Below are 26,437 nucleotides of genomic sequence, written 5' to 3'. Positions count from 1 at the left end.
CGTGTACCCCTGGGGGTACGCATACCCCAGTTCGGGAAAACCTGATGTAGACTATCCTAACTGCACAGCACACACTTTCCCAATATTGATGGATGTCCTTTGGGTGGTGAACACTTGTTGATACACACAGGAAACTGTTGAGCGTGAAAAACCCAGCAGTGTTGTAGTTCTAGACACAAACTGGTGCGCCTGGCACCGTACCCCGTTCAAAGTCACTTTAATCTTTTGTCTTGCCCATTCACCTTCCGAATGGCAAGCATACACATTACACAACCCATGTCTCAAGGTTTAAAAATCCTTCTTTACCTGTCTCCCCCCCCTTCATCTACACTGATTGCAGATTTGTGGATTTAACAAGTGACATCAATAAGGGGCTGTGGTGGAAAAAGTACCCAATTGTCATACTTGAGTAAAAGTAAAGATACCTTAATAGAAAATTACTCAAGTAAAAGTGAAAGTCACCCAGTAAAATACTACTTGAGGTAAAGTAAAAAAATATTTGGTCAAAAGTAAATGTAATTGCGCAAGTGAAGAATCGTAAAACACGGGACGAGATGTTGAAACTGTCCATTGTGCCAGTAGATGGTATGCACTCACATGAAATTTGCCGTGATGTTGACAGAGTGGCATGGGAGGTTTATTTCTTAGACTGGGTTAAGATGTCAATTTTGGGACACATCCTCAGTAGTGTGCCTTCGAATCAGTGGGTGTTTCGGCCTTTAATCACTAAACACCCTCATCAAAGGTGACCAGCTAAAGGGTGATCAAGCCTTAGCTTGTGTCCCATGCCCAATTAAGATTTCCCACGGGATTATGCAAGGCAGGGGCGTCCTCTTCCCTGAGCCAGCCCTACAGCTGACCGCATACCTCATATGCCCTCCTCAAGTTGGATGGATCTGAATTGGGTTCTCAGGTGGGGGGGTGGGTCATGAAATTATAGCCCAGCAAGGGTCCTTCCGTTTGATCCAGATCCACTGGCTGCCTCTTTCAGCTGCTTGAGAAACTGCTCTGACGGTCTGCCGCAGAGCCTGTCCATGGATTCCAAGTTCTTTCAGCAACCTGATGGTGGAAGAAGCCACGAATCCTCTGCATCCCACTTCAACTGGCCAGACTTTTGCATTCCAGCCACGCTGAGTTGCGTCTGCTGCCAACTCTGTGTAACGCAGTTTCTTACGCTCGTAGGCCTCTTCAACAGAGTTTTCCCACGGGACTGTGAGCTCTATGATGTACACAGCCTTTCGTGAAGGGGACCAGAGTACCATGTCTGGCCTAAGGTTGGTAGAAGCAACCTCAGGTGGAAAAATGAGTTGCTGGCCAATATCGACAAGCATCTTCCAGTCCCGGGCCATGCCTAGGTGTCCAGTTTCTGGCTTTGTAGGAGGATGCTTGGGCCTTTTCTGTCCCTCCCGGATGAATGTTGTTGTTTTGACGGGATTGCTTGTTTTTGGAGGTAATGAATTGGTTGCACTCCTCTTGGTCTCAAGTGCTGCAGCCAGGCTCTGTACTTAAGTATCAAAAGTAAAAGTATAAATTATAAACAATTCTTTATATTGAGCAAAGCAGCTGACAACATTTTCTAGTTCATTTATTTATTTATTTACGGATAGCAAGGGGCACGCTCCAACTCTGCATCATTTACAAATGAAGCATGTGTTTAGTGAGTCTGCCAGATCAGAGGCAGTAGGGATGACCAGGAATGTTCTCTAGACATGTGTGGGAATTAGACAATTGTCCTGTCTTGCTAAGCATTCAAAATGTAACTAGTAATTTTGGGTGTCAGGGAAAATGTATGGAGTAAAAAGTGCATAATTTTCTTTAAGAAAGTAAACGTCAAAATTATTAATAGTAAAGTACAAATAGCCCAAAAAACGACTTAAGTAGTACTTGAAAGTATTTTTACTTAAGTACTTTACATCACTGATAAGGGATCATAGCTTTCACCTGGATTCACCTGGTCTGTCTATGTCATGGAAAGAGCAGGTATTCTTAATGATTTGTATGCTCAGTGTACAAGCCTGCTGAGGTGAATAAAATGCTGATTCTTCTCAAATGTTCAACATCTTCATGTCACTGGAGCACAAGATAGGAGGAAGAACATTAGCATCCTCTGTGATAGGCCAGTCCTGGAGGAACACATTTACTAACATCAAAGTCTTACTCTGTGTGTGCATCAGGTCTGTGTGTACACGTGCACGTGCCTATGAGGGAGAAAGAGTGTGTTAAAAGAGATGCCATTTTTTATGAAATGTTTCCATGTACACTCAGTACACCCAATTTATTAGGTACACCCATCAAGTGCTGGGTTGGATCCCCCTTTGCCTCCATAACAGCCTGAAATATTTGGGGCATGGATACATTGCTCAAATGGTATCAAAGGACCTAACGTGTTCCAGAAAAACATTGTGTATGCGGACATATCTTCCCCATCCTCCACTGAAACAGGCTTATTTTTGCTTGTCTAAGCGCTAAACCAACTCAATAGAGCCCTCACTTCACTGCTGTGAATAGTTACACCACCATGAACACGGCAGATAAGAGCCCTGCACCTCTATCATGTAGACAAAGCTGTAGATAAAATAGATAAATCACACATTGTCTGGGTCAGCAAGTCAACCTCATTATAGAACTGAACCACTAACGAGGCCGGCACAGACTGAGTCCTAAATGGCACCCTATACCCTACATACTGCACTGCTTTTGTCCAGAGCTATGGCCCCTGGTCAAAAGTAGAACACTATATAGGGAATAGGGTACCATTTAGAACTTAACCCCTCTCTAGTTTCCACATCTAGTAACATATTTTTGATGTGATGTGACTCTGGCTTCCACCCATTGATTCCTGGCACTTTTTGCAAGTGTCTCAAATACAGTAATGTATAGTCTACAGTAATGTATAGTCTAGATCAGCATGTGGTGTTGGAAGATGTATCTGAGAATAAGCAGAAAATGGGCTGCTTCAAATGATGAAGGCTGTGATGTTTTGCCAATGTATTACAGACCTGACAAGGCGTTTGTTATTGCCCGCATTAGAGCAGAGATGGAAGCAGAAAGAACAGGAGCCAAGCTTGGCAGCTGCCTGCTTATCTCAGCCGAGGGGAAGGCACTCCATAATTTTATTTTATTTATTTTTATTTCACCTTTATTTAACCAGGTAGGCAAATTGAGAACACGTTCTCATTTACAATTGCGACCTGGCCAAGATAAAGCAAAGCAGTTCGACACATACAACAACACATAGTTACACATGGAGTATAACAAACATACAGTCAATAATACAGTGAAAAATAAGTCTATATACAATGTGAGCAAGTGAGGTGAGATAAGGGAGGTGAAGGCAAATAAAATATATTAATAAATAAAAATATAAAAAAGGCCATGGTGGCGAAGTAAATACAATATAGCAAGTAAAAAAAAACTGGAATGGTTGGTTTGCAGTGGAAGAAGGTGCAAAGTAGAGATAGAAATAATGGGGTGCAAAGGAGCAGAATAAATAAATACAGTAGGTAAAGAGGTAGTTGTTTGGGCTAAATTATAGATGGGCTATGTACAGGTGTAGTAATCTATGAGCTGCTCTGACAGCTGGTGCTTAAAGCTAGTGAGGGAGATAAGTGTTTCCAGTTTCAGAGATTTTTGTAGTTCGTTCCAGTCATTGGCAGCAGAGAACTGGAAGGAGAGGCGACCAAAATTACATGCCGTCTAGACACTGTTACCTGCAGTCGTACCTAGAACAGGAGAGATAGTGTGGAGATTAACCCTCTCATTTACACACACACACAGTATTACTGACGACAAAATCTAATTTAGTAAAATGATATGAATGAGCATTCAATAATACCCTACAACAAAAAACCCTTTGAGTAACCATTAAATTGCCCAAGAAAAACAGAAGAAGCTTGCTTTCAGATCCGCGTGCTTTTTGTCCCAAGTTCTTCCCTGTAGGAGCAGGGGAAGTGTTGCCTGGAGACGACTTTCGATTTTTTTTTTACAGCCTTGAGCAGAGGAGATGGAGAAGTATGAGAAAATCAAAGTGGTCGGAAGAGGAGCTTTTGGGTAAACCAAAAGTTATTAACTTTGAACTTCTTGATGAAACTACATCGCTAAGGCACGGTAGCCTTATTTATACTTTTTTGTGACGTTTTATTTATCTTACGGTCAAACTTAAGTTAAAGTTAAAAACTTCGCAGCTTGTCTATTTGCCAAAATACAGAACGCATGTAAATTGGTTCAGTCGAGTACCGGAACGGCGCGCGCATCTGTTATTAAAAGGCCCGCCTTCATACAATTAGAATTAAGCGCTCATTCTACTTCTATGGTCGCCCTAATCAAAATAGTATAATACTAGTACATGATGAGTGCAAAGCTACTGTGTTGAATTTTTAGTCATAAATGTAATGTGTTATGTTATTTGCCCATTATATAAATGGTAAAACTCTAGTTTTAAGATGTTTTTCTAATGCCCACATGCGTTACATAGCACCAATATCAGTGGCAATAATGTTCAAAAGTGTACAAGCAAAGATGCCCACTGTAAGGGGATAGCCTACACCAGAATGCACTTTTCCAACTCTTCCCCACACTACTCATTCTCCACTTTCCCATGTCATGTGTGACAGGATAGTGCACCTGTGTCGTCGGCGCAGTGATGGGGCTTTTGTGATCCTGAAGGAGATCCCAGTAGAGCAGATGTCCCGTGATGAACGCCTTGCTGCCCAGAACGAGTGCCAGGTGCTGAAGCTGCTCAACCACCCCAACATCATAGAGTACTATGAGAACTTCCTGGAGGACAAGGCTCTGATGATTGCTATGGAATATGCACCAGGTACTATCACATTACCCCCCCATATCACATAAGGTACTGTTACAAATCCCTTTGGCTCTACAGTCTAGGGGGGATGGCAACAAGACCCGTAACATAACTCATGCAAATTATAACAGTGAAAAAGTAACAGCGAGAACAAATAACCACAGACAACTTAAAATCTACCGTCAAACACTCATGGTTTATTTGTAAACACACGGTAATGGGGAGCGGGAAAAGGGCCTGAGCTGGACCCAAGGAAAGAAATAATAAGCCTTCAAAAACACCCCTAAGCTAGTCTACCTGCTTCAACAACAGCTAACTAACCAAAAATACAGAGGGTGGTCCGCCCAGTTCTAACTAGTGTATTTAGACAAAGTTTACCTACGGGTAGTGTATGCCCATGGGCAACTTTTCTTGGTACCCCCTTTCCCACCATCAAACAAACGCCATAACCAAAACTCACAGGGTAATGGACAAAGTGACATGTAGTTGCAAACACAAGAGCTCTACAGAGAGATTGCATGACAGAGAGATTGAGCTCTGAGGAAACAACTGAATGGGTTTTTAAACCAAGGGAAAGGGGATGTGATTGGGTAATGGAAACAGGAGGAGGTGTGTCTTCTGATTGGTGACTGATTGGGGAATGATGATTGCCACCTGTGAGGGGAGAATGAGAGAAAAGAAACACACAGGATACACACACAGGATACCTGTATCCGTAACAGGTACATAGAAAGTCTGACACTGTAACATAGGGTGTCAAATATGTTTTGCTTTGCAGACGTTCCCCATGAGATCTTATTCAGTCTCATCAGATGTCAGTCCCTGTTGTAGCGCTTCAGGAGATATATGATAAAGGGCACTGCATTATGTTACAAAACTCTGGGTGGCCTGTGAGCATGATTCTACTGTAGCTGTATTATTTTCCTGCTTTCTTACTGTAGGTGGAACCCTAGCCGACTACATTCAGAAGCGCTGTAACTCCCTGCTGGATGAGGACACCATCCTACACTTCTTTGTCCAAATTCTGCTGGCCCTGTACCACGTGCACAATAAGCTCATCCTACACCGTGACCTGAAGACCCAGAACATTCTGCTTGACAAGCATCAAATGATTGTCAAAATAGGCGACTTTGGAATCTCCAAAATCCTAGTCAGCAAGAGCAAAGCCTACACTGTGAGTGGACATGACGTAGCATTGGTCACCTGACTACATAGTAATGGCCAAATGCGTACTCTGATGAAATGCATAGTCATAGGCAGCACTGGCAGTAGAGTTTATCTTTTGTTATTGTTTTATTTCCATTCAGGTGGTGGGGACCCCATGCTACATCTCTCCGGAGCTGTGTGAGGGGAAGCCCTACAACCAGAAGAGTGATATCTGGGCCCTGGGCTGTGTTCTATATGAGCTAGCCAGCCTCAAGAGAGCTTTCGAGGCTGCTGTACACATTCTTTTCAAATACACTTCATACATTGTCATTCCAATTTCATAACCTGTTTTTGCACTTTGGAATTATGTGTCAATAGATCCAGAAATAGCATTGCAAGTTAATCATATCTCACATTACTTTGAAGCTTTTATCTTTCTATCTCCATGCAAAATGTATTTGAATTTGTGGGATGATGCCTAAAGTTTACTGGTCTAAAAGTAAACCCATAAAAAATCAACACATTAGCATAGTTTGAAAATGTAACTCCTCTTCTTGGGTTTACTCACTCTTCATTCTTTTACAGAACCTACCTGCCCTAGTGTTGAAGATCATGAGTGGTACCTTTGCCCCAATCTCAGACCGGTACAGTACAGAACTCAGGCAGCTCATCATGAACATGCTCAATCTGGACCCGTCCAAACGCCCACAGCTCAATGAGATCATGGCCCACCCTGTTTGCATCAGACCCCTGCTAAACCTCTACACTGATATAGGCAACGTCAAAATGCGCAGGTAATGAATGCCACAAAATCTGTATCCCAAATGGAACACTATTCCCTATACATTTCACTATATAGGGAATAGGGTGCCATTGGACACAACCAAAGCCTGAAGCTTCTAGTCACCAGACTCGTCATAAGAAAACAACATTTATCTAATGTATACATACAGTTGAAGTCAGAAGTTTACATACACCTTAGCCAAATACATTTAAACTCAGTGTTCCACAACTCCTGACATTTAATCCCAGTAAAATTCCCTATTTTAGGTCAGTTAGGATCACTACTTAATTTTAAGAATGTGAAATGTCAGAATAATAGTAGAGAGAATGATTTATTTCAGCTTTTATTTCTTTCATCACATTCCCAGTGGGTCAGAAGTTTACATACACTCAATTAGTATTTGGTAGCATTGCCTTTAAATTGTTTAACTTGGGTCAAATGTTTTGAGTAGCCTTCCACAAGCTTCCCACAATAAATTGGGTGAATTTTGGCCCATTCCTCCTGACAGAGCTGGTGTAACTGAGTCAGATTCGTAGGCCTCCTTGCTCGCACACGCTTTTTCAGATCTGCCCACAAGTTTTCTATAGGATTGAGGTCAGGGCTTTGTGATGGCCACTCCAATACCTTGACTTTGTTGTACTTAAGCCATTTTTCCACAACTTTGGAAGTATTCCTGTGGTCATTGTCCATTTGGAAGACCCATTTGCGACCAAGCTTTAACTTCCTGACTGATGTCTTGATGTTTCCTCCCTCATGATGCCATCAATTTTGTGAAGTGCACCAGACCCTCCTGCAGCAAAGCACCCTCACAACATGATGCTGCCACCCCTGTGCTTCACGGTTGGGATGGCGTTCTTGGTCTTGCAAGCCTCCCCCTTTTTCCTCCAAACAGAAGGATGGTCATTATGGCCAAACAGTTCTATTTTTGTTTCATCAGACCAGAGGACATTTCTCCAAAATGTATGATATTTTTCCCCATGTGCAGTTGCAAACCATAGTCTGGCTTTTTTATGGCTGTTTTGGAGCAGTGGCTTCTTCCTTGCTGAGCGGCCTTTCAGGCTATGTCAATATAGGACTCGTTTTACTGTGGATATAGATACTTTTGTACCTGTTTCCTCCAGCATCTTCACAAGGTCCTTTGCTGCTGTTCTGGGATTGATTTGCACTTTTCGCACCAAAGTATGTTCATCTCTAGGAGACAGAACGCATCTCCTTCCTAAGCGGTATGACGGCTGTGTGGTCCCATGGTGTTTATACTTGCGCACTATTGTTTGTGCAGACGAACGTGGTACCTTCAGGCATTTGGAAATTGCTCCCAAAGATGAACCAGACTTGTGGAGGTCTACAATTTTTTTCCTGAGATCTTGGCTGATTTCTTTTGATTTTCCCATGATGTCAAGCAAAGAGGCACTGAGTTTGAAGGTAGACCTTGAAATACATCCACAGGTACACCTCCAATTGACTCAAATGATGTCAATTAGCCTATCAGAAGCTTCTAAAGCCATGACATCATTTTCTGGAATTTTCCAAGCTGTTTAAAGGCACAGTCAACTTAGTGTATGTAAACTTCTGACCCACTGGAATTGTGATACAGTGAAATAATCTGTCTGTAAACAATTGTTGGAAAAATTACTTGTGTCATGCACAAAGTAGATGTCCTTACTGACTTGCCAAAACTATAGTTTGTTAACAAGAAATTTGTGGAGTGGTTGAAAAACGAGTTTTAATGACTCCAACCTAAGTGTATGTAAACTTCCGGCTTCAACTGTACATGTACATTACCATTGATGGAAATGTATGTATACAATATTCAAAAGACATTTTGATTTCTGGTCCAGAATTGAGAAACCACTGTCCACCGTACAGTCAGGGGGTCATGGTAGACAAGGAGGGCGAATGACCGGCACAAGGTCCTTCAGAGGTCAGTGACATTCCACCCACATCCATGATTGAACCAGTTCTGTAATAATTAACACCTTTCGTATAATGTTCTGTCCTGTACTAGATGGACGGATGGGAACAGGAAAGTTGCACTCCTTCCCCCTGTCATCAGTGTACACATGGGGCAGTGGAATCTCTGTGCCTCTGCGCCTACCCATGCTCAACACAGAGGTGCTGCAGGTGGCCTTGGGACGTACACAGAAGATGGGCGTCACCAAGTCAGGCCGACTCATCACCTGGGAGGTCAGATTGGGTTTCTTGATCCCCTTATCCCTTCTCTGTCTGAATGAGGCTTGCCAACCTCAGTTATGGCTTCATATATCAATATTTACCTTAACCAACAAGCTACTAGCTGCCTCTTTAATATCTTCAGATTATGCATTATAATGGTTAAAGGATGATAAGATAAAGGATTTGTTTTCAAAACAATATGAGAGTCTTATCTGTATAGTCTTTAATATCACCAGTATTCACACATTTCCTAACCACGTCCTAATGGTGCTGTGCCAGGCTCCGTCAGTAGGATCTGGTGAGCCCACTCTGCCTGGTGCAGTAGAACAGATGCAGCCACAGTTCATCTCTCGCTTCCTGGAGGGCCAGTCTGGAGTCACCATCAAGTCTGTGTCCTGTGGGGATCTCTTCACCACCTGTATGACAGGTACAGGCCATAATAATGTCTCAAATGGCACCCTATTCCATATATAGTGCCCAAATTTGGAAGGCTCTGGTCAAAAGTAGTGCACTATTTAAGCAATAAGGCACAAGGGGGTGTGGTATACGACCAATATACCACGGCTAAGGGCTGTTCTTAGGCACAATGCATCGTGGAGCCCTTAGCTATATATTGGCCATATACCACAAACCCCAGAGGTGCCTTATTGCTCTTATAAACTGGTTATCAACGTATTTAGAGCAGTAAAAATAAATGTTTTGTCATACCCGTGGTATATAACACGCCTGTCAGCCAATCAGCAGTCAGGGCTCTAACCACCCAGTTTATAAATGGAGAATATGGTGCCATTTGTGATGCAGACCATCTCTCATTGTGTTTCCTGCTGGGGACAACAGCATCCGTGTCAGGTCAGCCTCAGTAGGGGATCTTCACTATAGGAAATCAATATTTATTCACTGTGTGTTTTTGCTGCTAAGCACACACTCTGACACACACACACACACACACACACACTGCAGTATGATAATAAAGCACTGGAGCAGCATAGGAATGGAAGCTGCATTTGAACGTGTGGATGTAATCACCTCTTTCACTGCACTTCTGACAAGAGAACATTCATCAGTGTTTGTTCTCCCCTACAGAATGCAATCACCACACTGCTGGCTTGGCGTTTAGGAGGTACACTTTCTCCAACCGGGATACACCATTAGTCATAGTCTTGAGGGAGCTGTCATTAGTCTAATATCAAAAGCAGATGACACAGGATTAAAGAACCTCTGAGCCCAAGCTCTATTTCCTGCTCCCTCGTCACCATTTATCACCGTGGTGGAGCAAGTTAGCATTCCCTTGTTAGGGATTAAAACTCACATGGTTGGCCAACACTGTGATATAACCACACCCATCAACTCATCGTACCTATAATCTCCTCTATTTATTTTCAATTTGCAGACCGAGGTATTATTATGACATTTGGAAGTGGAAGCAATGGCTGTCTCGGACATGGAAATTTTAATGACGTAACACAGGTAAATGTCAATGATTTTGAGGTTTGTTATAAACATTATTGTGGTCAGTCGTTCCGGTGAAAAAACGTTATATTATTTCTCTGTATGTATTAATGCCCAGCCCAAGATTGTAGAGGCCTTACTCGGATACGAGCTGGTCCAGGTGTCATGTGGTGCTTCCCATGTGCTTGCTGTGACCAATGACAGAGAAGTATTCTCCTGGGGAAGAGGAGACAATGGTAAATGAGCAAGTTTATTTTTGGGGTCATCAGTCTCTCTGTGTTTCTTGGTTTATGTCAGCAGTGTCTGTGGGAGAGCTTGGCATTCTAACAGAATGTTCTGCTTTCTTCCCCCTCTGGCAGGTCGCCTGGGGCTGGGCACCCAGGACTCCCACAACTCTCCCCAGCAGGTGTGTGTGCCAGGGAAGTTTGAGGCCCACAGGGTGCTGTGTGGAGTGGATTGCTCCATGGTTATCAGCACCCAGAACAGCATTCTGGCCTGTGGCAGCAACAGGTAAAGTTACCTTCTTTTATAGACTACTAACAACATAATTAACATGATCAGTCATTTGCATGAAAGTGCTGTGAAATTGCACAGGCATTCCACAAAGGTTACTATTAATGTGAGTGATCCTTTTCATTAACAACTCACTAAAAAGCAGAGCTCACATTAAAGGTGAAATATGCCCTTGATTTCCACTGCACCAACACCCTGCTCGCTTAAGCACTGACATACTGTAGCTCTTCATGTACATGCTTTGTTGTGTTAAACTAATGCATGGATGTATATAGGTGGTGTATGACATTATCTTCTGGGCCAATATCCAGTGAGGCAGCATTATCTTACAGTGACAAACACTCTCTGATAGTTAACCCATCCACCAAAAATCCTTGTGGGCAGGAAGCAGGGTTCTATTACAGCAAGGGTAAGGAGAATGAGCACAGTGCTATCAGACCTGGTTTCAAATACTATTTAAAATACTTGATCTGTGCTTGATTGAGTTTGCCTGGTTTAATGGAGCAATATAATATTCTCAAAACTGAAAACCTTGCCTATCTGCCACTACAGACAGGATAAAGCGAACGCTCATAGTATTTGAAAGATTTCAAATAGTATTTGAATCCAGGTCTGAGTGCTATAGCAGGGAAGTGTATTTATTATGGATCCACATCAGCTACTCTTCCTGGGGTCCAGCAAAATTAAGGCAGTTATACATTTTAAAAACATGACATACTGTAAGGTTCTGCTTTTCCTTTCTTAATCAACCTTGTGTTCTTTTTCTTTGTGTTCTTGAACATAGCCCTGTTTCTTTGTGTTTTGGAACGTAGCCCTGTCTTTCATTTTTGTTCATTGTTTTCAACTGTGTTCGTTTCTCACCTGGTCTCAACTCCCTATTTACTTAAGTTATTTCTGTTTGTATGGTTGTGAGGTATTGTTTGTTTTTGACTGCCTACCTGTGTTTGACCATTGCCTGCGACCACGATTCCTGCCAACTGCGAAGGCTTAATAAACATCTTCTGTGCGTGAATCTGCACCTTTTTCTCCCTGAGTATTCTCACCTAAATATGGAATGGATTCAGCGGAGCTACAGCGGCGCCTAACCCAGCAAGAGGAGCTTATGGAGGAAATGTTCCATCTTCTCTTCCAGCCTATCCCTACACCGCCGACGCCAGGTATCGTAACCCATAGCCCTCCTTCGTTCATACCCATGCCTGGAAAATATGACGGTTCACCTGGGAAATGTCAGGGATTTCTGATGCAATGCAGAAAATACATTGAGCACAACCCCACTAACTTCGCCAATGACAAGAGCAGGGTGGATTTTGTTGTCTCTACTCACAGGCAAAGCCTTGGATTGGGCCACCGCCATATGGACTGCCAACAGCACAGAACTCGGATCCGAGACCCATTTCCACACCTTCAAAGAGGTATTCAATCACTCTCCCTCCGGTCGTCCTATAGGAGACCTCCTCATAGAACTTCAACAAGGACGCAATTCAGCTTCCGAGTATGTCCTCGAGTTCCGCACCATGGCTGCAACGAGTGGATGTAATGAGGCTGCTTTACTTACTGTCTACCGAAGAGGGCTCAACAGGTAACATCAGGTGGAGCTGGCCTGTAGAGGTGACCTTCAGGATTTAAATCAATATATTCGTATCTATCGACCACCTCATCGCCGACCGCCGAAGAACTCTACCACCCAGAAACCCGAAATCTTCTCTTTCCATGATTCCGTCATCCCGTCCGAGTTTTCCAGAGCCCATGCAGTTGGGCCATGCTCCTCTCCCGTGTATCAAACGTCAAAAGCGGATCCAAGAAGGGCTCTGCCTATACTGTGGAGGGAAAGATCATCTACTCAGCCATTGACCTGTTCGCCCCCCCACGGAGAGATCCGGGTCCCCCCGCTGCCATGCAGGTAGGCATGTCCTTATTTCTAAATATCTCCCAGAAGCAATTCTCCGTCCCAGTATTGATAACCGTGAAGTGGGTTACCAAGTATGTAGAAGGCTTGATAGATTCGGGAGCAGCAGGTAATTTTATCGATCACCAGCTAGTACAAGAGCTTGACATTGATCTAACACCTGTCACCCCTCCCTTAAGGATTAACACCCTGGACGGGGAGCCATTGGGCACAGGCTTCATCACGCACCTGACACAGAGCGTCACCCTCCACACCGAAACCATTCAACTCATGGCACTCTCATCCCCCAAACATCCACTCATTCTCGGACACCCCTGGCTTTGTCGTCACGACCCTGCCATCTCGTGGCAATAAGGTGAACTACTGTCCTGGTCTTTTACCTGCTTCTCCAGTTGTCTCCGCCTACCCTGCAGAGCCATCACCATTGAGGACTCTGCCTTGGCAGTGCCACCCACCATACCATCTGAATACGGCCAGTACAGCAATGTCTTCAGCAAAATCAAGGCCTCCACTCTGCCACCATATCGCCCAGGAGACTGTGCTATTGACTTACTCCCTGGAGTGTCCCCACCGAAGGGCCGTGTTTACCCCCTATCTGATGAGGCAACGGAGAACTACATTGATGAATCACTCAAACGGTTTCATTCGTCCTTCTTCCCCGGCTGCATCCAGCTTCTTCTTCGTTGGAAAAAAGGACGGTGGTCTCCATCCGTGTATTGATTATCGTTCCCTGAATGACGCACGGTCAAGAACCGTTTCCCTCTTCCTCTGATCCCAGCGACCCTTGAAAAGTCGACCTGCGAAGTGCATATAACCTTGTCCGTATACGTGAAGGCGACGACTGGAAGACGACCTTTATCACCGCTAGAGGGCACTACGAATACCTGGTCGTGCTCTACGGCCTTACGAATGCCCCCGCCATCTTCCAATCCTTTATGAACAAGGTTTTCCAGGATACGATCAACCGCTTTCTCATCGTCTACATTGATGACATCCTGATTTACTACCTGAAGGAACACATACAGCATGTGCAAAAGGCTCCTTGAACATAACCTTTATGTGAAGACAAGAGTGCCTTCCATGTAACCCCTGTAAACATCCTCGGCTTTGTACTGACACCTGGAAGGGTCAGCATGGATGAGAACAAGGTCACCGCCGTCAATAACTGGCCCAAACCCACCACCGTTAAGGAACTCCAACGTTTCATTGGGTTCTCCAACTTCTATCGCCGGTTCATTCGGAACTTCAGTTCTACGGCCGCTCCCATCACTGCCCTTACCAGGTAAGGTTCTGCTTTTCTTTTCTTAGTCAACCTTGTGTTTTTTCTTTGTGTTCTGGAACGTAGCCCTGTCTTTCATTGTTTTCACCGGTGTTCGTTTCTCACCTGGTCTCATCAGCTCCCTATTTTCTTCAGTTCTTTCTGTTTGTATGGTTGTGAGGTATTGTTTGTTTTTTGACTGCCTACCTGTGTTTGACCATTGCCTGCGACCACGATTCCTGCCTTCTGCAAAGGCTTAATAAACATCTTCTTTGCCTGAATCCACACCTTTTTCTCAGAGTATTCATTACACATATATTCATAACAGATCTCACAACATATTAAGTGAGTTACCTCAAGCCTCTACTCTACTAACACATATCTACAACACAAAATCTGTGTGTATAATGCGTATGTTATCGTGTGTTTTGTATGCATGTGTTTGTGTTGCTTCACAGTCCCCACTGTTCCATAAGGTGTATTTAATCTGTTTTTTAAAAATCGAATTTTACTACTGGCACAAGTTACTTGATGTGGAATAGAGTTCCATGTAGTCTTGGCTTTATGTAGTACTGTGCGCCTCCCATAGTCTGTTCTGGACTTGGGAACTGTGAAGAGACCTCTGACATGGTTTGTGGGGTATGCATGGGTGTCCGAGCTGGGGGCTATTAGTTCAGATCAATAAAAAAAAAAAATGTCACATACACATGGTTAGCAGATGTCAATGCGTGTCACGCCCTGACCTTAGTATTCTATGTTTTCTGTATTATTTTGGTCAGGGTGTGACGAGGGTGGGTATGATTGTTTTGTATTGTCTAGGTGTGTGTGTGTGTGTGTAGTCTAGGCATATGTAGGTCTATGGTGGCCTAGATTGGTTCCCAATCAGAGGCAGCTGTTTATCGTTGTCTTTGATTGGGGATCCTATTTAGGTTGCCATTTTCCAGTTTGGTTTGTGGGTTATTGTCTATGTGATGTTGCATGTCTGCACTCGTGTCATTTAGCGTTCATGTTCGTTTTGTTATTTTGTATAGTTTGTTCAGTCTTCTTCGTTATTAAAAATAAGATTTATTATCATCACGCTGCGCCTTGGTCTCCTCACTACGACGATCGTGACAATGCGAGTGTAGCGAAATGCTTGTGCTTCATTCAGTAATATCTAACAATTTCATAACAATTACCTTATACACACAAGTGTAAAGGAATATGTACATAAAAATATATGGATGAGCGATGGCCGAACACCATAGGCAAGATGCAGTAGATGGTATCGAGTACAGTATATACAGTGTACATATGAGATGACTAATCTAGGGTATGTAAACATTATTTAAAGTGGCTAGTGATACATTTATTACATCCAATTTTTAATTATTAAAGTGGCTAGAGATGACCTCGCCTTCTGGATGATAACGGGGTGAACAGGCAGTGGCTCGGGTGGTTGTCCTTGATGATCTTTTTGTCCTTCCTTTGACATCGGGTGGTGCTGGTCTCCTGGAGGGCAGGTAGTTTGCCCCCGGTGATGCATTGTGCAGACCTCACTACCCTCTGGAGAGCCTTACGGTTGTGGGCAGAGCAGTTGCCATACCAAGTGGTGATACAGCCCGACAGGATGCTCTCGATTGTGCATCTGTAAAAGTTTGAGTGTTTTTGGTGACAAGCTGAATTTCTTCAGCCTCCTGCGCCTTCTTCACCACGCTGTCTGTGTGGGTGAACCATTTCAGTTTGTTCGTGATGTGTATGCCGAGGAACTTAACTTTCCACCTTCTCCATTACTGTCCCATCGATGTGGATAGGGGGCTGCTCCCTCTGCTGTTTCCTGAAGTCCACGATCATCTCCTTTGTTTTGTTGACATTGAGTGTGAGGTTATTTTCCTGACACTACACTCCGAGGGCCCTCACCTCTCTGTAGACCATCTCGTCGTTGTTGGTAATCAAGCCTACCACTAGTGTTGTCTGCAAACTTGATGATTGAGTTGGAGGCCTGCATGGACACACAGTCATGGGTGAACAGGGAGTACAGGAGAGGGCTGAGAACGCACCCTTGTGGGGCCCCAGTGTTGAGGATCAGCGGGGTGGAGATGTTGTTTCCAACCCTCACCACCAGGGGGCGGTCCGTCAGGAAGTCCAGGACCCAGTTGCACAGGCGGGGTCGAGACCCAGGGTCTCGAGCTTATTGACGAGTTTAGAGGGTACTATGGTGTTAAATGCTGAGCTGTAGTCGATGAATAGCATTCTTACATAGGTATTCCTCTTGTCCAGATGGGTTAGGGCAGTGTGATTGCGTGGTCTGTGGACCTATTGGGGCGGTAAGCAAATTTGAGTGGGTCTAGGGTATCAGGTAGGGTGGAGGTGATATGGTCCTTGACTAGTCTCTCAAAGCACTTCATGATGACGGAAGTGAGTGCTACAGGGCGATAGTCATTTAGCTCAGTTACCTTAGCTTTCTTGGGAACAGGAACAATGGTGGCCCTCTTGAAGCATGTGGGAACAGCAGACTGGGATAAGGGTTGATTGAATATGTCCGTAAACACACCAGCAAACTGGTCTGCGCATGCTCTGAGGATGTGGCTGGTGATGCCGTCTGGGCCGGCATGTTTAAATGTTTTATTCACATTGGCTACAGTTAAGGAGGGCCCGCAGGTTTTGGTAGCGGGCCGTGTCAGTGGCACTGTTTTGTCCTCAAAGCGAGCAAAGAAGTTGTTTAGTTTGTCTGGGAGCAAAACATCGTGATCCGCGATGGGGCTAGTTTTCTTTTTGTAGTCTGTGATTGACTGTAGACCCTGCAGTTTTATACTGATAACAAGTTCAAACAGGTGCCGTTAATACAGGTAACGAGTGGAGGACAGAGGAGCCTCTTAAAGAAGAAGTTACAGGTCTGTGAGAGCCAGAAATCTTGCTTGTTTGTAGGTGACCAAATACTTATTTACCACCATAATTTGCAAATAAATTCATAAAAAATCAATGTGATTTTCTGGATTTTTTTTTCTCATTTTGTCTGTCATAGTTGAAATATGATGAAAATTACAGGCCTCTCTCATCTTTTTAAGTGGGAGAACTTGCACAATTGGTGGCTGACTAAATACTTTTTTGCCTCACTGTACCTCTTGTGTCTGAGCCATTGAATTGTGACTCTACTTTGTCTCTATACTGACGCTTAGCTTGTTTGATTGCCTTGCGGAGGGAATAGCTACACTGTTTGTATTTGGTCATGTTTTCGGTCGCCTTGCCCTGATTAAGACTGTAGTTCGCGCCTTCAGTTTTGCGCGAATGCTGCCATCATTCCAAGGTTTCTGGTTGGGGAAGGTTTTAATAGTCGCTGTGGGTGCAACATCACCGATGCACTTGCTAATAAACTCGCTCACCAAATCAGCGTATTCATCGATGTTATTGTCCGACGCTATGCGGAACATATCTCAGTCCACGTGATCGAAGCAATCTTGAAGCGTGGAATCCGATTGGTCGGACCAGCGTTGAACAGACCTGAGCATGGGCGTTTCCTGTTTTAGTTTCTGTCTATAGGCTGGGAGAAACAAAATGGAGTCGTGGTCAGATTTTCCGAAAGTAGGGCAGGGGAGGGCTTTGTATGGGTCGCGGAAGTTAGAAGAACAATGATCCAGGGTTTTGCCAGCCCGGGTCGCGCATTCGATATGCCGATAACATTTAGGGAACCTTGTTTTCAGATTAGCCCCCAGCTATAATAAATGCAGCCTAAGGATATGTGGTTTCCAGTTTACATAGAGTCCAATGAAGTTCTTTCAGGGCCGTCGACGTGTCTGCTTGGGGTTTAATGTGATTATAATCGAAGGGAATTCTCTTGGTAGATAATGCGGTCGGCATTTGATTGTAAGGAATTCTAGTTCAGGTGAACAAAAGAACTTGAGTTCCTGTATGTTGTTATGATCACCACGTCTCGTTAGTCATAAGGCATACACCCCCGCCCTTCTTCTTACCATAGAGATGTTTGTTTCTGTCGGCGCGATGCGTGAAGAAACCAGGTGGCTATACCGACTCTGATAAAGTATCCCGAGTGAACCATGTTTCCGTGAAACAAAGATCGTTACAATCTCTAATGTCTCTCTGGAAGGCAACCTTTGCTCAGATTTCGTCTACCTTGTTGTCAAGAGACTGGACATTGGCGAGTAGTATACTCGGGAGCGGTGCGCGATGTGCCCGTCTACGGAGCCTGACCAGACCGCTCCGTCTGCCCCTTCTGCGGCACCGTTGTTTTGGGTCGCCGGCTGGGATCCGATCCATTGTCCTGGGTTGTGGACCAAACAGAGGATCCACTTCGGGAAAGTCGTATTCCTGGTCGTAATGTTGGTGAGTTGACGATGCTGTTATATCTAATAGTTCCTCCCGGCTGTATGTAATGAAACTTAAGAGTTCCTGGGGTAACAATGTAAGAAATAATACATAAAAAAACTAAATACTGCATAGTTTCCTAGGAACACGAAGCGAGGCGGCCATCTCTGTCGGCGCCTTGCAGATTGTTCAGACAGCTTGTGCATTCAACATGTCAATACCTCTGACAAACACAAGTTGTGATGAAGTTAATCTCTCCTCCACTTTGAGCCAGGACAGATTGACATGCATATTATTAATGTTAGCTCTCTTTGTACATCCAAGGGCCAGCCGTGCTGCCTTGTTCTAAGCCAATTGCAATTTTCCTAAGTCCCTCTTTGTGGCACTTGACCACACGACTGAACACTAGTCCAGGTGCAACAAAACTAGGGCATGTAGGACCTGCCTTGTTGATAGTGCTGTAATTAAGAATGCAGAGCAGCGCTTTATTATAGACAGACTTCTCCCCATCCTAGCTACTGTTGTATCAATATGTTTTGACCATGACTGTTTACAATCCAGGGTTACTCCAAGCAGTTTAGTCTCCTCAACTTGATTCATTACATGATTTGAATGATTTGTCCCAAATACAATGCTTTTAGTTTTTGAAATGTTTAGGACTAACTTATTCCTTGCCACCCATTCTGAAACTAACTGCAGCTCTTTGTTAAGTGTTGAAGTAATTTCAGTCACTGTGGTAGCTGACGTGTATAGTGTTGAGTCATCCGACTACATAGACACACTGGCTTTACTCAAAGTAAGTCGTTAGTAAAAAAAAAAAAAAAGTAAGGGGCCTAGACATCTGCCCTGGGGAATTCCTGATTCTACCTGGATTTTATTGGCGAGGCTTCCATTAAATAACACCCTCTGTCTTCTGTTAGACAGGTAATTTTTTATCCACAATATAGTACGGGGTGTAAAGCCATAACACATACGTTTTTCCAGCAACAGACTATGATCGATAATGTCAAAAGCCGCACTGAAGTCTAACAAAACAAGCCACACAATATTTTTATCATCCATTTCCCTCAGCCAGTCATTTCTATCAGTGTGCTGAAAGTCTGTCAATGTGTTTATTGTAAAATAGCATTGTATCTGGTCAAACACCATTTTTTGGTTGGTAACAGGCTGATTGGTTGGCTATTTGAGCCAGTAAAGGGGGCTTTACTATTCTTAGGTAGGGGAATAGCTTTTGCTTCCCTCCAGACCCAAGGGCATACACTTTCTAGTAGGCTTAAGTTGAAGATATGCCAAATAGGAGTGGCAGTATCGTCCACTATTATCCTCTGTAATTTTCCATCCAAGTTGTCAGACCCAAGTTGTCAGACCTAAGTTGTCTATCACTGTTGATCGACCATTTTTTTCACCTCTTCCATACTTACTTTACGGAATTCAAAATTACAATGCTTGTCTTTCATAATTTGGTCACATACTTGGATGTGTAGTGTCAGCGTTTGTTGCTGGCATGTCATGCCTAAGTTTGCTAATCTTGCCAATGAAAAAAATCAAGTAGTGGGCAATATCAGCGGGTTTTGTGATGAATGAGCCATCTGATTCAATGAATGATGTGGAGTTTGCCTTTTTCCCATTTAATATAAAATGCTTCGCTACTTTTTTACTATCATTCTTTGTCATTTATCTTTGTTTCATAGTGTAGTTTCCTTCTTTTTATTGAGTTTAGTCACATGATTCCTCAATTTGCAGTACGTTTGCCAATCGGTTGTACAGCCAGACCTATTTGCCATCTCTTTTGCCTCATCCCTCTCATCCCTCTCAACCATACAATTGTTCAATTCCTCATCAATCCATGGGGATTTAACAGTTTTTACATTAATTTTCTTAATTGGTGCATCCTTATTAATAACTGGGATAAGCAATTTCATGAATGTGTCAAGTGCTGCGTCTGGTTGCTCGCCATTACACACCACAGACCAAGAAATATTCTTCACATCAACAACATAGGAATCACTACAAAACTTATTGTATGATCTCTTATACACAATAAGAGATCGCATTGCCCAGACACATGTGGTTTAGCTACTTCCTGCCCTCTCTCTCTCTCTTACTCACTCCATACAGAATATTTATCTGCCTTGAACACAGAACAAGAAACTCCCCTTCAATTAATTCTTACAGAACATGACACAGCATTTCTTAACTTTTCTCCTTACAATTTTGTAGTGTGATATTGTATAAAACACACTTTAGCTGATAAGGTCAACTGGATCTACTTTACTTTTAAGTTATCAATGTTTCCCTTTTGATACGATTCAAACTTCCTTTAATTAAATGGCCAGAGTAGGAGATTGGCATTTTCTTATATGGCTGTGTTTACACAGGCAGCCCACTTTTGATAGTTTTCCAATAATTGGGTTTGGACCAATCAGATCTTTTGCATGCCAATAATTGGGCAAAAGATCAGAATTAGGCTGCCTGTGTAAATGCAGCACCTTTATCAATTACATTTAAGCCTATACATGTGCTGCCATGAAAACAATTGTGATTCCTATAAATGTGCTTGGTTAGGTTCAACAAGCTGGGGTTGGATAAGATTAATGCTGCAGAGGAGCCAGCCCCCTGTGACCAGATTGAAGAAGTCTACTTATTCAGTCCTGTCCAATCAGCACCTCTGAATGTGGACAAGGTTGTTTACATTGACATTGGAACAGCCCACTCTGTTGCTGTCACAGGTGAAATTATATTTTGTCTTCACCTCGTATGCCTGACATGTCACCATGCAGTTCCTGAACCCATCGTAACTAGAAACCCAAAGTTCCTATAAGCTGCAAGGACGTGACATCCCTGTGTCATGCTTACACAGTAAAACATGTAACTGTATTGTAATACCATTATCTACTATAGGATGAATGTGCTTCTATGTGTTCTGTGACAATACACAATAACAATCTTCACACATTTAATCCCCCTGTTCCATGTGTCCAGAGAAGGGTCAGTGTTTCACATTTGGCAGTAACCAGCATGGTCAGCTGGGCTGTAGCTCCCGCCGGACCAGTCGTGTGCCATACCCGGTGCCGGGCCTTCAGGGCATCACCATGGCAGCCTGTGGGGATGCATTCACTCTGGCAATTGGATCAGGTGAGTAAGAGGCATTGGCAATCAGGGAAGATGCTTTAAGCAGACATTTTCAGTTTATATAAAATATTGGAGAAACGTGATGTCCTCAGTAAACTTAGATAACGCACTTTATTAGAAGAGCTAATTGAACACTGTACCAATCTGTTTCTGTAATGTCTTTTGTAATTGTGCTTTCAGCGACTGCTTTAAGGTCCTTAATATGTTGTAACAGAGGTCTGTTAGACATTTTCCAAAGGGTAGAGTTGTGGAGAATGACACAATACATGTCAGAATGTGTCAATGATCAACTCGACGTCCCATAGGGAGTTGGCACGCACAGTCACCTCCATTGTTCAGGGCTGTCTTTGATCAGATCTGCTCTCCCAGGGATAGATAGAGCCATTGTGCAGTCAGGAGAGGAGAGGAGAGGAGAGGAGAGGAGAGGAGAGGAGAGGAGAGGGATGGGATAGATGGGAGGAGAAGAGAGGGCTGTCTGTTAAGGATCGTGCAGATTCATGAATCCTGGGGTGTGCTGAAGAATGTAACTATTCTGTTCTCTCTATCTTGGTGTAGAAGGGGAGGTGTATACCTGGGGAAAGGGGGCCCGTGGCCGCCTCGGAAGAAAAGAGGAGGATTCTGGGATACCGAAGGCAGTGCAGCTCGACGAGATTCACCCGTTCACGGTGACGTCAGTGGCATGTTGTCATGGCAACACTCTGCTGGCAGTGAAACGTAATATTTTACCTACTACCTTTTTTTTTAAAGAAAATTATATGAAATTGCCAGTAGCACATACTGTATGTGGTGAAGTCAAACAGCAATCACTGGGATGAAAGTAAGGTAAAACTTGAAACAAGCTTCTTTAGATGTGGCTGACAGAGATCCATGTTTTTTCCTTGTAGAACAGAAGGTCTGAAAGAGCCTATTTGTTAATAGCTTGGTAATTAGCTAACCCCACAATGCAGATTTTCCCGTGGCTTTCTCCCAGTCAGTCAAATCAGAAGTGAACACCAAGCCCCATGTTTGGCTTTTTGTGTCTCCATCTCCTCAGTGTCTGTAGTAACAGAGGCTCATTAAAGGTGGTTGAGGCAATCAGTTGTGCCTTGCTCTCCACAAGCAATAAAATGAACAACAGGGGCCTGCCTCCCTGTCATGCTTAGCTTGTTAGTCATTGGGGAGATGAGCTGGGGTTAGCTCTTTCTATAAACCTGAATGTAACAAACCAGTGTATCTGATAATAGGCATCCTCTGTGCCATGTCCACTAAACCAGGCAGAGGGTTGATTAGGTTGTATGTCTCTATTTACACCAGTAATAATTTAATCACATTTCACTATTACCTTACACTGTACATTCATAATTATTGATTTCAGGTTGTTGCATGCAGTTTATGGATCTTCATGTAATGTAAATAGTTCCCCAACCTCAATAAGATAATGTATTATCCAGCCTGTGATGAATGGTCCCTCATCAGGAATAGAGGACAAGCCAGCAATTCCTCTGCTTTAAAACAATGATGGTTTCCCAAATGGCACCCTATTCCCTTTGTAGTGCACTACTATTGACCAGAACCTAATGGGCTTTGATCAAAAGTACTGCACTATGTTGGGAATAGGGTGCCAATTGTGACATAACCAATATCTATTAAAATGACGCATGGAATAAACTAAAGCAACCATCCCATTACAAATAGATGCAGATTTAGGAAAGATTAAATTGCACTTAAAAATCTCGTCAGTAAGTAAGAGAGACGTCTCTAATCTTTGGAAGAGACCCAAGTCCTGTTGCAGTGTAACTCTGACCTGGCTATGTGGTAGTGACCTGAAATGCAAACACAGCAGCCAGAGTGCCCTCCCACAGGTCATTTCACCCACATTTGACTTCCTTTGGTTTTGTTATTTTATCAATGTATGAGTAGTACATTAATCCAGATACAGTATGACTAAATGCATGGTAGACAATGGCTGTGTGTGGGCATTAGAAACATTATTGTGTCACCACACCTACTGCATTGTGTCTAAGTGAAGTAATCAAGATGAAAATGTGGGTGTATCGATATCTAAAATACAAGAGTGAAATAATTCAATACCTGTCCTGAAACCTTTTACAAGACTCAGGCCCCTTATAGTATGTAACTGTACACATGCATGCATTGTGTAAGATGGTATATTCTTGCCTGTCTTTAGTGCTAATGTAAGTGATATGTTGATGGCTTCTGATTACTCTTTCTCAGCTTTGCTTGAGGAGCCAGTCCCCAGATGATACAGCTCTGAAAACCATCCCACCACCGTCCACCCCTTCAGTAGCTGTCAGGAGAGAAACAGTGGCACAAGGTGTAAATGGTGGGGCTTTATTAATGGCACAATTTATGGAACAAATGCAAAACAATCCTATTTAGCTTCCTGAGCTTATGTAGCTAATAGAATGCTTTACCAAAAGTATTGGAGTGAGATTGCAGGAATTGGGGAGCTGTCCTGCTGTAAAGTTTTGTCCTCTCTCAACAGTGAGGTTAGCATAATAAAACACACAGTTCGAGGATGTCTAACTGGTTTGGTAGCTTTATTTACCCCGTATTGAGGTAGATAAAACAATGTGTGTAAAGAAGGAAGGCTGCTCGTTTAGGACTGCCACTACCGTGTGAGCCTACTAACTGACTTGTCAGTCAAATGAAGCAAGCGAGTACGGCACTTCAAATCTTGAGCACGTTATCTGTGTGCTTTTAGGATTAGTCCTTATCAATTGGTTTAGAAAGTTTTTCATTCACAATAACAGATTGTGTGTTTAGTATCATAGTAAGGTACTTTTAGACAACACATGAACAGTGACATTTTCTTTAAGACAGTTGACTATTGTAAATGCATTTCAAGTCACATAGACCTTTCAACCCTCGAGTTCAAAGATTGTTTAAGATTTTGTATGTATAAGTGCCACTAACAGCATGGTACAGGTGTGAGAGACACATTAAGAGTCAATATTGGCTCTTCAGCTGTGTGTGTGTCGTAGGCATGAGCCAGTTTGATATGATGTGCTTAATTAGAACCCTTGATGCATCCCAAATGGCACCATATTCTCTACATAGTGCACTACTTATGGGCCCTGATCAAAAATAGTGCACTATATAGGGAAAAGGGTGCTATTTGGGACGCATTCACTAGTTTGATCCTACTCTGGAAAGCCTCCAAACAGGCTGGGATGGTAAGTGCTCCAGACAGAGGAAATCAATGTTATTGGCCTGCTCCTTACTAACTCTCTGTCACCCACTCTAGTATCAGTGATGTAGTGGTAAAAAATAGGTGGTTAAACTGATCACCGGTCACAGTGAAAAAGGTAACGCTCCATATACTTTCAATGCATTTTCCACCAAAATGTGGGTAAACTGTAGTGCAAAAAATGGTGAATCACTGTCTGGTATCCAAGATGATTTCGAAGCAGATTTTTTTGTTTTCCATTTTTGGAAGAAATGTGAACATGATTCATGTTAGTGCTTTGCCTGCAGTGTTGCCAATTTGTCAGAACAATCCTCTTCATTTACCTTGTGTGGTACCACTGACACACATTTTTTTGTGAGAAAAAAAACGATCTTATTTCCCAATCATTATGTAACAAATAACAATTTATATTTGTGCTGTTATTACATAGTTACTGCCTTTGTTGGTATATGAATATGCCATTTTATAAATTCGGTCAAATAAGAAGGAATGGTCTTTTCTTGTATTGTACATAATGTACCAGATAATTGATAAACACTGTATAGTATGCCTATTGTATGTAATACAATGTCCACTTTTTTAATATCAACCAAATTAGAAATTAATAAGGGACAAGAAATTTGAAATCGATGTTCTTTGTTTGGGTCGCTATTTCATGTCAGATTACTTTAGTCAAAACTGAGTTAAATAATTTGTAATGATTGTGAAAACACTATGGAGAAATGAGGTAGCAATAAATCAGGAGTTAGAAAAAGTTGAAAACATGTATTGGTTTGTTCATGATATCTATAGCTCTACTGTGTGTGTGTGGTGGGTGTGTGTGTTTTATATATATATACGCAGTGCCTTCAGAAAGTATTCAGATCCCTTGACTTTTTCCACATTTTGTTATGTTATAGCCTTTTTCTAAAATGGATTAAATAAATAAAAAAGTCCTCATCAATCTACACCCAATACCCCAATAATGACAAAGCGAAAACAGGTTGTTATTTACATAAGTATTCAGACCCTTTGGTATGAGACTTGAAGTTGAATTCAGGTGCATCTAGTTTCCATTGATCATCCTTGAGATGTTTCTACAACTTGATTGGAGTCCACCTGTGGTAAATTCAATTGATTGGACATAATTTGGAAAGGCACACACCTGCACACATGTTTGGAACAACCAAGACTCTTCCTAGAGCTGGACGCCTGGCCAAACTGAGCAAATGGGGGAGAAGGGCCTTGGTCAGGGAGGTGACCAAGAACCCGATTCTCACTCGGACAGAGCTCTAGAGTTCCTCTTTGGAGATGGGCGAACCTTCAAGAAGGACGACCATCTCTGCACCACTCCACCAATCAGGCCTTTATGGCAGAGTGGCTAGACGGAAGACACTCTAAAGTAAAAGGCACATGACAGCCTGCTTGGAGTTGGCAAAAGGCACCTAAAGACTCTCAGACCATGAGAAACAAGTCTCTGGTCTGATGAAACCCATATTGAACTCTTTGGCCTGAATGCCAAGCATCAGGCCTGGAAGAAACCTGGTACCATCCCTACGGTGAAGCATGGCTGTGGCAGCATCATGCTGTGGGTATGTTTTTCTGGGACTGGGAGACTGGTCAGGATCGAGGGGAAAGATGAACGGAGTAAAGTACAGAGAGATCCTTGATGAAAACCTGCTCCAGAGCGCTCAGAACATCAGACTGGGTAGAAGGTTCACCTTCCAACAGGACAACGACCCTAAGCACACAGCCAACACAACGCATGAGTGTCTTCTCTAAATGTCCTTGAGTGGCCCAGC

General features: G+C 43.1%; 1 protein-coding gene across 1 annotated transcript; it reads left to right on the top strand.

The window, feature by feature from the left end:
• The first annotated feature begins 3,964 nt into the window (after positions 1–3,964).
• Positions 3,965–25,418, top strand: nek8 (NIMA-related kinase 8). The gene is made up of 15 exons (XM_055880299.1): positions 3,965–4,050; positions 4,614–4,819; positions 5,746–5,978; positions 6,112–6,243; positions 6,536–6,744; positions 8,573–8,655; positions 8,740–8,918; positions 9,186–9,333; positions 10,297–10,373; positions 10,474–10,591; positions 10,715–10,865; positions 20,900–21,063; positions 21,317–21,469; positions 22,022–22,180; positions 23,681–25,418. The coding sequence occupies exons 1-15, from the start codon at positions 4,004–4,006 to the stop codon at positions 23,707–23,709; spliced, it is 2,088 nt and encodes a 695-aa protein (XP_055736274.1). The 5' UTR covers positions 3,965–4,003; the 3' UTR covers positions 23,710–25,418.
• Positions 25,419–26,437: the final 1,019 nt, after the last annotated feature.

Source organism: Salvelinus fontinalis, chromosome 24 (assembly GCF_029448725.1).
Source record: "Salvelinus fontinalis isolate EN_2023a chromosome 24, ASM2944872v1, whole genome shotgun sequence".
NCBI lineage: Eukaryota > Metazoa > Chordata > Actinopteri > Salmoniformes > Salmonidae > Salvelinus > Salvelinus fontinalis.
This window is presented reverse-complemented; position numbering and strand designations above follow the sequence as displayed.